Consider the following 14,948-nt stretch of genomic DNA (forward strand, 5'->3'; position numbering starts at 1 on the left):
AAAATACAAATAAGTGAGCATATTCATAGTCTCAAAACAAAAACAAAGTTCTGTCATGAAACTCTAGATGGCACAGGCTGATCGGTCCTTAAAGGAGAACTCGGCAACTCTAGCGAACTCTAGTCACTTCTTCGCTGATTTTCCCTTTTGTTGTCGCATGTTTTCCCCACGAGCTCCCCCTACAGCTGTGGGGGGGGCGTATATTTCACAACACAGTCGTAAAAAACTCACTTGCGGCGGCCTCCTCCCCCTCTCTACCGCTGCTCATGTGCGTTTGTTTTGATCGGAGCAAGCCACCTGTATCGCGTGGAGCTATGTCTACCGAGGTGGGTAATCTGGTAATACATCATACATGCGTGTGTGTTTATGTCGAATTGCCGTAAAGCAATTTGTGTTTCACGCTCGTTCTCGTTCTAGTTCTCGCTTCTCACAAGACTTCCAATTTCTAACTTGCCGGGACGGTAGTGTTGCAAGTTGCAAGGTTGGTTTTCCGCCTGGGAACGCTGGGGGGAGCGGGGAAAGTCACCAATATCACCAGAACAGGTTGTTTAACCATCCAAATGATTTCTAGACAGTTTTATTAAGTTAAAAAAGTTACCAAGTTCTCCTTTAACTCAATCTGCTTGTGATCGCATCATTCATATAGGGCACAGCTGATTGGTTCCTGCTGTATCAGCAGCCAATGAGCTCGCTGCTCAACCTTCAGATTCTTGGTCTGCATTTGCATTGCACTTTCAGAAACCCTCCACCGTCCCTAGCTCCACCTGTGTAGATCTGCAATGGGCAATTCACGTATGCTATAATGTACAGCAGTAGCATAGCATGTCTTACTTGCTCACTGCAGAGTGTTGTGTATGTATTGGTAGTAGCAAGTCCCGAACTTGCTCAGCAGCAGCAATAAACAACAGCAGCAGCAGCGTAGCAAATCTATTCAGGAAAGACCAAACATTTCAACATTGTCATATCCATTACCATGCCAAACACTCTGAGAGTTGTCATGACAGAACTGACTTTTCCACTTTACAAGCACTGAGAGAATAAATTGATAATAAAAACATATAAACATTGATTCCTTTCACAAAAAGGTATTGGATATCCATTACTGTAAATATTCACAAAATAATTCTTTAAAGCTATAAGCATAACTACAAAATGTATTTTCACTATAGACATTCCCTTGACTTTTTAGTTTCTCCAGGCCTGGAAATCACCATTTTAAAAATTCATGCATGTTTGTGAGTCAGTAAGGGTTCTGTTGAGGTGAAAAATCTTTATTTCTGATCTCTATTTCCGCCTAGCTTTCATTTAGCTGTTCCTTTGGCCTACAGGGCCATTCTTTTACACCGAGTCCATAGTGTATTGAAACGTTCATGCCTTTCTGCCTTAATGTCCCCTGTGGCAGCCTCCATTGCCCATGAGAACTGCATTTCCCCCCCCCCCCCCCCCCCCCTCTCTCTGTCTATCAGAGGAGTGTTTTCGTCCATTATGCATTCTGGCACCCAGTCAGTCATAGCGTGAGCACAACTCCCCACTCCACTCGCTCCTGAAGCACACACACCCCAGTCTCTCAATCACCTGGCGACAATAACACATCTTAATCTTCTCCTCTCCTTTGTATGGAGCTCACATGGATTTATGGTAATTTAAGCGTAATACGTCAACGCACATTGAAGGGCTATTGAAAATCTTCTAAAGTTATTAAAGTGCTCATCATTTTCCAGGGATCCATAAAGATATTAGTCCTGTGCTGTGTTAGCAAAATCCATATTTCAAACAAACCAGAGATAATGAACTGTGAGCAACGCAATCATGTACACGTCCCAACTGGCCTACAATGGGATTAAACGCACAACATGACTGAGAACAAATTCAATATTGTTCTTCTGCTTAATCTAATGAGCTGGTGGATATGTTCAGAATAGTACACTACCATAATACTCATACTATTTCTGAAGTACATAGAAGGCATACTGTGTGCAATTGGTTCCGTATGCATAGAATACCCATACATCCGCCAAAACGCGCAGTACACAACAGAATAATGCAAAGTACTCAACTTGACTTTCCTTTTTAGTGTGACAAATGAAATAATTACATATTTAGTGTGACCAGAAATAATTACAACTGTGATTTTAACATCTCGTCAAGGAAAGACTTGAATATGACCAAAAAAGGGAATGAAAAAATAAAAACTGTAAAAAAAAAAAAATGCTAAATTGTTTTATTTTAATGAATCATAATTCAATTGAAAATGTTAAATAATGATATCTAGACACCACTCAATGTGCAATGTGAAGAGGTCAAGTGACAACAATGAAGCATACAGTACAATGTTGAAATGTTTATAGTTGAATACTGTCAGCTGTTTCACTTAATTTAGAAAAATAGTAGGCAGTATACATAGTGTGCACTATTAGTAAACTAGCAGTTTTGGGGATGGTTACTTTTAAAAGTAATGCATTACAATATTGCATTACTCCCTAAAAAAGTAACTAATTTTGTTAGTTACTTTTTATGGAACGTAATGTTACATTTGAGTTACTTTTTCTCACCTGTGCTTGTATGTTATTTATTAACTAAAAATAGTTATATTTTTGGAAAATGTAAAGGCCTGTTCATACAAAAAGTGCAAATTAAAAAAGGAAATGCAAATTCACGTCTGTACAGTAGAAGGCGCAGCTCAAACAAACATTTCTGGATCAGTTCTGGATAGTAGAGGAATAGGATGTAGGAGAAGAAACACAAATGTGTTGTATAACTAGTCATTTTAGCCTTTTAGTATGGTTGAATTGGATCATTGAAGTTTAGCAGCAAAGACGTTGGTTAATAAAGTGAGATTAAATACATAAAGTATAGTTGTGTTATTTAACATTTAATTACTGCAGGTTTGTGTAATAATCTGAGTTTGCATTTCACATTTGTTTCTCCTATTGAGGAATACTGAATCTGTTTCTGTGGAAGTGAGATGAGTAAATGCACGTCCACATTTAGCTGCAAAACCATCATGTTCACACAGCGCATTAATGGGAAAACAAAGTAACTCAGATATTTTGTTGTGAATTTAAAAGTAATGCATTACTTGTTACCTGAAAAAGTAATCTGATTACGTAACTCGTGTTACCTGTAATGGGTTTCTGGTAATCTAGTACCTTTCTGACTGAAGCCGCCGTTAAACGATAAGGAAAATTCTGTAAGATAATGGTTTAAGAGATATAAGCTTCATTAAGCTTTAATAATTTAATTTAGATACATTTTCATTATTGTTGACAATCATTACACAATATATATATTTACAGGTCATTATGAAATATCATTATAATTTACAGGATTTTATACAAAATTGCCTGACAGATGCCTTGATTGTATGATCCAGATCCTTCACATATTGTTAGTCAACTGAAGTGATAGTTACCATAAATTTGAGAGTAGCAATGATCGGTTTCTTGCTTAAATTCAACTGGTACACTTTGAGGCCTTTGAAAAAGATTCAGATCCTTTGCCCAATTTTTAAGAAGCAAGATTTTTTTCTTCAACCAAAGTCTTCAACATTAAGAAATCTAATACACCAAAAAATACGTTTAAATAATGAACCATAACATTAACATCTGATATTATAACTATTGAATCAGAAAGTTTCTTTTTTTTTTTTTTTACCATGATGTAATATCAGCTACTAGTTTTCAACTTATATCTATCGATAGTGTTAATGGTTTACAGATATATTGCGTCTTTCTTCGTTGAGGTTAACTGGCCTCATCCAATACACCTATGTATTGAAAAACACTTGAGAGATGTTAAACAGCCGTGTCCCCTCCCCAGCGGCTCACCACACAAAGTTTATACAGTGTAGAGATGAGGACTGTTTAGCATTTACACGGCCAAGGTACTGTTGACACAGCTGGAGTGGACAGTGAGTCCAACCACCAGGGTAATGGTCCATGTCAGTCCGTCCTTTCCACATATGTCCTTCGTCGTGGCCCAGCCTGTGCGTATTTCCCCTGCATCAGATAAAACCTTCGTTTTAATAGGGCTGAGTTTCCTTGTTGGCCCAACATCAAAAAAAGAAGAAGAAGAGGAAAAAAAACAATAGTAAAAGGACCTGTTTTGAAAATACCCTGTATGGCTTCCTGACAGCGTCTTTGCATTGCATCCTGCAAACTCATTTGAAAGAACAGAAGAACCTTTAAAGTGTCAAATGAAAATGCATTGTGCTCCAGCTCTCTGCAAGAGATAAAGAAAACAAACCAAAGCATGCTTTTAAAAGATATCTGATATACAGCTTAACTATAGGAAAATAGACTTTCAAGACCGACTCCGTTTGTAAAGCTTTCTTGGATGCAGTTGGCTACGAAGTAAACATATATACTAACCCAAAAAACAAATCCCTAAAATATATGCAAAGACAAGCATAAATATTTGATCCACAGAGTAATCTACATATGACAAATATAAGTGGTATATTGAAACTCTGGAACAAGCCCTGTACTGCATGTTTTTTCTCCAGTTACGCCGCCGATGTGTTTCCTCAATGTTTATGTCCAAAAAAATCGAAAGAGAGTCCATCCTGATTTTTTTTTTTTTTTACTTTGACTGTCTTTCCTTAGTCTTTTCCACTATATATTTGAAATAAATCAGCAAAAGGTGTATTGTTTTATTCTCTTTTTTACTCTTCTTTGTTTTCTTTTTTGGTCCGTTCCGCTCTCCGGATCCTTTTAATGGACGTAGTAAAGCCAGTAAACTACGTTGAAGAAGGAAAAAACGGTGGGGAAGATCATTCTCGACCACTTGTCGATGGAGTTGACATCGGACAGGTCTGGGATGTTGACCTTGAGCTGGGAAGCCCGTCTCCTGAGCCTGCTTTTCTTCTGGGTGGCGTGGCGCTCCAGGGCGCTGTGGCCGTAGTTTTGCCGAGCCATGGCCGCCCGGCGGTACTGCAGGGTAGAGCTGTCGTAGGCTAGCATGGTGTTGCGCGGGTCACCAAGACCCCTGGACAGATCGGACGGCCCCATTTCGTTCTTCATCTCTACCGTGGTCAGCCGAATATCATCAGCGGTCATCTGTAGAGAGAAGAAACATTGTAGAATCAGGTCTAAATATCTTCAATAGCCTGTCTTCAAATGGCACGTTATTGAAGTCATGCTAAGGAGCCCTTCATAGTCAACACTATATGTGCAAAACCAGCATTTTTCTGAGATCTGTGGGTAAGACATTTTCAAAACTCTTGATGTAACTGGAAGCCGCCTTTACTTCCTGAACGTCGTCTTTTTTGAATCACAGACCGCAGGCTAATGCTGTTTTTCCATAAGTTGGAATGATGTACAATGATGGATATCATGAACTAGATGTTGAAAAGAAGTGGACTGTCCCTTTAAAACTATGATGAATGCAGTACAACCATAGTTGGCAAATATACTATAGAGTAAATGAATCATCAGCGATAGTTACACTGCACTCATAGTAAGCTGTGAATAAAGCTTTTCAGGCAATAATATCCAGAGTTATTTCCGAATTTCAACCATAACATGGTTAAAATTCTGTCTGCATATAAATAAGCCAAATAAATGCAAATAAAAAAGGCAAAAACATGAAGGCAAAAGTCTAGATCAACAGTGAGGAATCAGGTTGCAGAGATGGAGGAAAGGAAAGGCCGGGGCGGGAAGGAAAGCATTTGGTTGCTTTCACTGTCCACGATAACCCTACTAAAACACTGTTTTTACTGTTACATTGTTACAAGTGTTAATTTTAAAGTGTAATTTTAGGCATTATTATATCTTAAGCTGCTCACTGATCATTAAAATGATCCGGCAAAAGCTGCCCTTGAGACGTAAACATTGCTAATGTGGTTTGCTAATTGCTAATGCTACTGTACAGAGTAACAAATGTTGCCTTTGGCTAGTGAGAATGCGATTATTAGTATATTCAAATCATTTTGATTTCATTGAGACTGAGTAATGCCTATTCGACAGATTAAGTGTTAGTTTCCCTTTGTGCTGTTTAAAAAAAATCTACCGATAACCTTGAAAATAGACTTTGAGAATTTTCTAAATATGGTGTAACCGACGTTTTCACTTAATTTTTACATTTTATACCTTATTTGCTTTAAATTATATTATATCATGTACATATATCTGCAGTTTATTAACAATTGGCCACTTAGGTTTTAAATATAGATAATAATCTTGGCTAGTTTTAAATTTTATAGAACTTATTTTGTGCTAAAAATGACCCCAAAATCAAACTCTGCACTCTAAATTTCCAGACAGTTAAGACCCATTCACACCAAGAACGATAAATATAAAGACATCTACTATATAACGATAACTATATTACCATCCACATCAAGGGACGATGCAGTTTTGCCATCTGCCTCTTTAAAGTCTGTTGGATTCTGATTGGATGTCAATGTCTTTATCGTTCATCACTTCTGAAAGTGACTACAATTATATAGTTCCTGTGTGTTGTTATCGTTATATTTGTGGTGTTAACTTTCCTATTCTCATTTAATGAGAATATAAACTATTATTAAAACGTATCATTATGCTCGGTGTGAATGGGCTTTTATGCTAACAAGCGTACGCTGCTCAAAACGCCACGCTCGCCGATCAAACAGGAATGGGCATTTGGGAAAAGGCTCGGGTGCAAACAGTAACTGAAAAAAGGGCAGGACAACGTAATGGTGGAAATGATGATGGCTACCATCATTACTCTAAAGGAATAACAGAAAGTCATCCAAAGAAATAATAATCAAACAAAAAGAGCTTGGGTATGTTTACTTCTGGTTGGTTATCGATGCAGAGCCATTGCATTTTTTTGACTTCAGGTCAAATATTCAGTACCTTAAGTCTTTGATCGCCTAGTCCTAATGCTGCATCCTCCGCAAAGATCGGATCCCACATCGAGTCATACCCGTCAATTTCCCTCTGTTTCATTCTGGCATAGAGAGCATCGTCTCTCTGAACTACACTTCCCACCAACCACTGCAAGCATACAAAATCAGCACTGTTATAGAGGTCGGCCGCACTCAAGAGAGAGACACAACTCTTTCAATGAGATTAGAAGGAAAGCCCTAGAGGCTCCGCCAGCCACGAGCTCGGACGCGGCCGGCCCGGCATGAGCGAGCGTGTCTGTTGTTTACAGCTAACAAAAGTCTGCGCAGATCTCCCGGATATTTCATCACATGTTTCTGAGCGTAAAAGCCCATTAGCTTGTGGTTGGTGAACAAGCTTATGCCGGTGGAAAAAATACAGCTATACATCCGTTGTTTTAGCAATCTCCAAAGACCACTGACCCTGAAAGGACACTGATAGAAGTCACAACATATTACCTCAGAGAACTGACCACCTACTGACCAGAGGCCTTTTTTCAACAAACCCTAATGATGCACGGCGTGTGTGTGTGCGGTCAGCTCGGCAGTACCTTGTTGGGGTCGTTTCTGAGTTTCTCATTGTTGGCCGTGGCGGCTTTTTCCGCCGCCTTCTTCTGCCGCTGAGGGCCTCTCCCGAAGAAGATATAATTGACGAAGGCGTACTCCAGCAGCGCCAGGAACACAAAGACAAAGCAGCCCATCAGGTACATGTCTATGGCTTTCACATAGGGAATCTTGGGAAGGGTCTCTCGCAAGTGAGTATTAATGGTGGTCATGGTCAGCACGGTGGTGATACCTGGAGTTCAAAGAAAGTGTTCAAGGATAATTAAGCACAGTACTGTGAAGCTCAAGTCAATTGCAGCTTTATATAACAAGAGACGTAATTATCCAGCAAGTACTGAGTAGGAGCTGCCAACTAAGCAATTACAGAGGTTATTCATGTGTCATCTTCAAACTTGAAACCATTATGCAAACTTTGACAACAATAAACTTGAACAGAATGTGCTAATGCAAATGCAAACTGAAATGATGTGCTGCAAGCTACAGCACTCCCAGAGAGAAGCATTAAGATATACTTAGGCCCTGTTTACACCTGGTATTAAGATTCGTTTTGGTCGATCGGATCACAAGTAGACGGTGTAAACGGGGTCTAAAACGTTTTGAGCTTGTCCACTTTCAAGCACTTTCAGAGGTAGTTGAAAACGCATTAGACCGGATTGCTTTCGTAGTGTAAACGCTCATGTGGTCGAATGTGTTCGAACAGCCACAAAAGACTGCCTACTTTACGACTACTGACATTCTGATCAAACATTACAGGAAGCGCGCTAACCTGACGGGATTTAAACTGTGTCGCCTGAAGACCCAGATGTTTGAAGATGAAAAACTTGATTCCTGCATTCCTGATTTCTAACACACACACTCACAGCGTTCGGCTTGGTCTTGTAGCTGTCAAAGCAGAAACGAAAGCTGATGTTCTCCGTATGTTTTTCTGTTGTCTCCGGACGCGTTCATATGTAAATTGCATCAGCTTATTTCGTCCATTAGATCGAAAGATCTGAAAAAGCCCATACATTTACCTTCTCCTCGAAGAAATCAGGACAGAAGTGGTTGAAAATGGACAAAAGATGTGGATTAAAACACAAAGTGTAAACGTAATGTGTCTACCTCGTCTACTTGTGATCCGATCGAACAAAACACATCTTAATACCAGGTGTAAACAGGGCACTAGATATGTGTTCAGTGGCACTATTCATATCCTACACAGGGTTATGGATTTCAACAAAGGATGATTTCAGGTAGCACTCATGTGGTACGAACATTGCGGGACGAGTTACATGACGAAGATTAATACTTGGGTTTAGGGGTTTGTTCGATCTCGTTTAAATTTCGGCACGCAATGTCTCGCTACATCAGTGATTCCTCAAATCATGTGACTTAAGATATTCACCTGATAGATTCTTTGAAGAATAGAAAGTTAAAATAAACAGCATTTTCTTTGTAAGATTATAAATATTTTACTGTTAATTGAATGCATCCCTGCTGAATAAAAGGATTCATTTATTAAAAACAAATATTACTGTCCCCAAACCTTAGATAACGGTAGGGCGTCTAGAGACCAGAATAGACCAGAGATTTGAGACTGGGCTCTTTTGACTTGAGCAAGTAAGCAGCTGCCTAGCAACCACTCAGAACACCCTAGCAACAAGCTAAAACAGTCTAGCAAATACCCAGAACACAGCAATGCTAAAAACCACCTAGACCCCCATCGTGGTGGTGACTTTTGCACAGGCAAGCACCAACGACATTTTCTTAAGAAAATGTCCAAATCTAGTTATATGATGGATTTCCACCTCTAAGATCACCTCTAACCATGCGCCAAATTAGTCAAAAACAATTCATCAGCATTTTCCCCATATTCCCAAATGTTTAATTTGTTCAGCATCATCTCTGGTTTCACACATTAAGGTTTAGCACACGTTCACTGAAGAAAGCTCAAGCAATTCATTTCGAAAAGAGAGAGAGAAGGAAGGAGATAGAGAAAGAGCTGTCAAGTCTGTAATAGAGATGCTGTATTTCTGTTTAAACAATACAGCAGGGTTGAGACATGTGTTTCCTTGTCACATGCCCCTCACTGCAGACAGATTAATTCTGACAAGTTCACCCAAACACAAAAGGCCCGGCCTTCCTATCATCAGTGATCTATTCTCCCCGTCTCCCCCCCAGTATCAACATCAGAAGAAGCCATTTTGTCATAATGGCAGGAACATGGCCCTGGACATAAAACACGTCAGTAAAGACCGACCGGAGGAAAGTTTGTCAGCTTAATCAGCAGTAATACATCAGCGCAGATCAGGAGAGGCTACAGAGCGCTTCTAATAGAGTTTGGAGCGGGAGGGAGGGGAGCGCTGGCAGCGCAGCATCTTCATTGGAGTGAGGCAGATTTAAGACCCACTTGAGTCCAAGCATCATACAATTTCATTTGCAATTTGAGCTTCCTCTTTTGGAGCACATGCAGGTACTGCACGAAGGAAAGCGCAACCGCAGTGTCTCACTAGTTTGGAGATGGAAACTAAAAAAGATCTTAGTAATCTCATTTGTCTCCTCTCGAGCTTCTGAAGAGATAATGGCATCAGATTTGCAAGTCTATCAAAGATCTGTGTCTATCAATATGCATTCAAACATTTTTCTCTACTTTCTTCTCAACAAATATTGGGAGAAACATCTGAGTTGATAATTAAATGAAACAAAGGACCCCAGTAGGTCTAGGTCTCTTGAGAACAACCTCTGAGCAATTCTCGTCCTGGGAACATTTGTATTAAGGTCACCTTGATTTTGCCAAGACATGTTTCTGTATCAGTATCTTTGTTGATCCTGGAACAACATTCTTGCCTACATGGAACGCCTGATGCACAGTAAACTGGAAAAACACTTTCACGAAGTGTAAATTTGATTGGCAAACTTCTACCTGGTCCCTGGGAGCCTGGCGTGTGGCGGCGTGTAATGGTTTGCCAGGAAACAAATCAGCGCTCACTAAGTAAGTGTATTTTTAGTGCGTGTTCACACTTGACATGTTTGGTTCAATTAAACCCTGGTGCGATTGCTCTGTTAGTGCTCTGTCAATTTAAATAAGTGTGAATGCTGCCATTTGAAACCTGGTGCGCACCAAACCTGAAAAGATGAGTCTCTTTCCACTTCCAAGCGAACTCTGGTGTGCTTCGAATGATATATGAACATTCATGTGCCTCGTAATCTTTAATCTAAATACCTTTCACTCCCTCTTGAAGCAATATCTCTTCTCTGATGATGTGTTTACTGGCACGAGGGCGGGACAACCTGTCACTCACACCCACCAATAGCAAACCACAACCATCCAATCAATTCCCCATGGGCAAAATCAAGTCCTGCCCTACATTGTTTCTTGTTGGGCAAGAAAACCGCTTCACTCGTATATAAGTCACAATAGGGAAGAAAGGACACAAAACTATTTTATGCCGACTATAATTTTGAAGCCAATCTTTAAGGAATGATGTATGGTTACACTCTATTGTTATTGAAGTGACCTTTAACCGCACTTAAACTTGATGTTGAACAAATTAACAGTTATTGGTCACTTTACAGACAACCTCTTCCTAAGTAGGAACTCTTTCCCCGCCATTGATGGAATTTTCCATCATTTATAAGACAATGCTTAAAGGGATACTCCACCGAAAAATGAAAATTCTGTCATCATATACTCACCCTCATGTTGTTTCAAACCTGTATGAATTTCTTTCTTCTGCTGAACAGAAAGGAAGATATCTAGAAGACAGTTTTAGATACCATTGACTTCCATAGTTGGAAAAAAATATACTATGGAAGTCAATGGTATCTAAAACTGTCTGGTTATTGACATTCTTCTAGATATCTTCCTTTCTGTTCAGCAAAAGAAAAAAATTCATACAGGTTTGAAACAACATGAGGGTGAGTATATGATGACAGAATTTTCATTTTTCGGTGGAGTATCCCTTTAAAAAAAAACCTCAATTTTAAGTTATACGGTTATACGATACAAGGCGCTGATCGCATCTTCTGTAAGAGTAGAAAATCTCCAGATCAAAAGGTGCACAAACAAGCGATAAAAGTATTGCTTATGCATTGTTGTCTTTGAAGAAAACATAATTTTCTAAGCTTTTTGATAAAAAATTTGCTGAAACACCCACATTCAAGTAAAAAAAGAAAGCATGAAGTTAGAATAAAACAGGGTTTTTTGTTTTAAATCAGAGGCTATGTTCTTTCTTTTGATATACATGTTCAGATATTAATTAAAAAAAATTTAACCAAAATTTGATCAAAAACGCTGGTGGTAGCTGGCAACTTTTTTTTTTAAAAGCTGGCGGGGAAAGAGTTAAGTGGGCGGTCCTTGGTCAACTGAAGTGATTATAGAGCCCTAACCTCATGGCGTCAGTTAAAAATCTGGCTACGCAAGACTATTGGACTTCAAACTATTAAACTTGCTTTACGTCAGTGACACAAATATGACGCCACTCTGGAGTATGTAGAAAGTAATGACATTTGAGCAAATGCAAAGAATCAGTGAGTCAAAGCTCCAACATTATAAGATGAAAAGAAAAAAAATGTGCAGGAAATCTCACACCTGCAAAATGAATGCGTGTCATCACTTATTCTCTACTGATTTTTTGTTTCCCTGTACGTCTTCTTTTGAGTGGGGAGTAAATGGAACACCTCTGGAAATCTGAGATATCATCAGGAAGGAATATCCCACATTTGACTACAAATGGAACCTAAAATCAGATTTGTTAATAGAGTGCTGCAAGCATGACTCCTAAATCCCAGAAACGAGTTAGCATTTTAGCACTTCCGATTCCATCGTCCCGAAGTCAATGGGTTTTTTAATGGGTTGTTAGTTAAATGCCTGAAATAAAACCGCTTTTACAGCCTCATTATGTTTATAATCACACTCTGACAAACTATTACACTTAAACTTTCATGGAAAATGTTTTTAAATAAAGACTGAAAGAGTTGTCTGAAAGTCATCAGACTGTGATGTAGTTCGTTTATATATGTTTAGCTTCAAAATTCAAAATGCTAATTTTTGAAGATTATCATGATTAACAAAATGTGAAAGAATCATAGACTTTTGTTAGTCACAGAGCTTATTTTCTGCAATAATCCAAAAGCCAACGAAAAAAGGGTTGAGGGAACCAGGGTAAAAAAAAATAAAAAAAAACATCATCACTGCAGCACTCAATAGGAATGTTGTTCCAGAACCAACAAGGATGTTGATACAGAAACATGTCTCGGCAAAATCACAGTCACTGATGTATTACTCAACTGCAATGAGAGGCTGTAAAACAAGTACCAGAAATCCAAAGATCCACCATAGCCAATCCCTGAGCATAGAGAATAAAGATATAGTACAGAGTGGTCACCATGAGCCCAGCAAACATCTCCAGAAACTCAACTCGCATATAGAGGGTATGCAGTTAGTCAACACACATCACTTGATCAGATGTCCCACCTAAAGCCACACGGGCAGCAGAAGCATCGTAGTTGATCCAGAAGGATACCCAGGACAGGATGGTGATTAGGATTGAGGGCATGTAGGTCTGCAGGATGAAGTAACCAATGTTCCTCTTGAGTTTGAAACTCAGAGACAGGCGTGGATAAGAACCTGGTCCAAAAAAACAGAGAGAAGGACAGTTTCACTCATGCTCTATAGTCAAATCTAGAGATGCTTCATTTTGGAAATTACAATAATCGTACACTACCATTCAAAAGTTTGGTATCTATATTTATTATTAATTTTAGAGACATCTCTTATCTTCACCAAGGCTGCATTTATGTGATCATAAATACAGCAATTTTGTTCCAGTAACAACAATATTGTGGAATATTACAATTTAAAATAATTGTTTTCTATTGTAATATATTGTAAAATGAAAATAAATCATGTGATTTTTCAGCATCACATGATCCTTCAGAAATCATTCTAATATGATGATTTGCTGCTCAAGAAACATTTCTTTTTATTATCAATGTTAAAAAAAAACGTATTTCTGCTGCTTATTTTTACTGTGCAAACCTGGATAATTTTTTTTAGGATTGTTTGATAAATAGAAAGCATTTTTTTTTTTTGGGGGGGAAATCTTTTGTAACATAATAAATGTTTTACTGTCACTTTTGATCTATTTAATGCGTCCTTGCTGAATAAAAAAAAAAATTTGTTCTGACCCTAAACTTTTTAACAGTGATGTCAATAAACAGATTATCAATAACCAGTTTTTTAACATCAGCCTTTTTCTTGCTCTTTGCAGACTGCTGATAGCTTTAATTTGATAAATCAATGCATTGGTCTATCTCTAGTAAACAAACAGGCCACCACAAATATATATTAGGTGGCAGAACAGGTCACAGTAATAAGCGCAGTGTCTGAGAATGTGGGTAGAGTCAGACAGCCAGACTGCATGACTTTATCTGTTCCTGAAAGGCAGACCAGTGATGATAATAAGACTGGAGAAAACACAAATTATGTGCACTTACTCACATGCTTACTCATCGCATACATCGCTTCAAGGTTTAGCAAAAGGACACTGTAACTATATATACGCATGCAATAACATCTGCACCACAGCATTTCAGTTTGTAATAATTTCATGGTTAAAGTGTAGGGATCATACCAGGACAGGGCGGTATCCCAGTATATTGGCCTTCTGCACGTGAAGGCTTTGAATGTGGCTCATAAACAATTGAAAGAACTCAAGAGTGAGCCCTATCCATTTTATAATATTGGTTTTACTTTTGTCTTTAACTCGAGTCTTGAATATTCACATCTTTTGGTTTGTGTCCTTCAAGGTTCAAATGAAAAATAAATGAAATGAGATGAAATACCTTTCATACCTTTCATTTGTAAATATATAATTTGCAGTCAAATTAACCGTCATGTGTACCGTTCTCGTAATGAAACTGCTCATTCTGTGATATAATATTCTGGTCATACCGCCCACCCCTAGAGAAGATCAAACATTACTTTTGAACAGATCTGACTCGTGCTCCCAACTGTACAACACACAGAAAAGAGAATAAGCTCAACCTGTAGAGAAAACCACGTTCTTCGAGATAAGTTTGTAGTCCACGATGGAGAACTGAGGCAGTTCTATCCTCTCCACCCCCGTAACGGCTCCGTTTCCCCCTCGCCAGTAAAACTCGATATCATCTGTAGTGTAGCCATCTGGAGGATCCCAAACACATGCGTGTTAAAACAAACCTTACATCTCCATACATCTGAGCACATATGAGGAACAGCAGCAGGAAATGAGCTCTGGATAAAGACTGTATTACTTCCTTTTGCAACCAAGCTTTAAGGGACTTTAAACAAATATATATAATTATCTCATAATTATAATTATCACATATTTGTTCAGTCAAAGGAGGTGGTGATCCTGCTTTGTTGATCATCATCCTCAGGAGGTCAATTTAAATATATTGTAAGAGAATTGTTTTCTATTAATTTAGATGAATACATTATATTTTCAACCAATATTTGGGGCGTGTCTAAAAACATACTTAACAACTTAATAACTAT

The 14,948-nt window shown here is 38.6% G+C and overlaps 1 protein-coding gene across 2 annotated transcripts in view; it reads right to left on the bottom strand.

Annotated features, from left to right (window-relative positions):
- Nucleotides 1-1,769: 1,769 nt before the first annotated feature.
- Nucleotides 1,770-14,948, bottom strand: part of gabrb2a (gamma-aminobutyric acid type A receptor subunit beta2a) — a 45,672-nt gene continuing 32,493 nt past the window's right edge. The window contains exons 6-10 of one of the 2 annotated variants that reach the window (XM_082177737.1): nucleotides 14,457-14,594; nucleotides 12,885-13,037; nucleotides 7,417-7,661; nucleotides 6,837-6,977; nucleotides 1,773-5,057 (exon numbers count right to left, since the gene is read on the bottom strand). In XM_082177737.1, the coding sequence (XP_082033863.1) occupies nucleotides 4,713-5,057; nucleotides 6,837-6,977; nucleotides 7,417-7,661; nucleotides 12,885-13,037; nucleotides 14,457-14,594 (1,022 nt within the window). In that variant the 3' untranslated portion in view covers nucleotides 1,773-4,712. Of the gene's footprint in view, nucleotides 5,058-6,836; nucleotides 6,978-7,416; nucleotides 7,662-12,884; nucleotides 13,038-14,456; nucleotides 14,595-14,948 lie in introns of both variants that reach the window. The other variant, XM_082177738.1, reaches the window with a different exon arrangement.

The sequence above is a fragment of the Leuciscus leuciscus genome, assembly GCF_965113295.1.
Source record: "Leuciscus leuciscus genome assembly, chromosome: 8".
In the NCBI taxonomy this organism is placed as follows: Eukaryota; Metazoa; Chordata; class Actinopteri; order Cypriniformes; family Leuciscidae; genus Leuciscus; species Leuciscus leuciscus.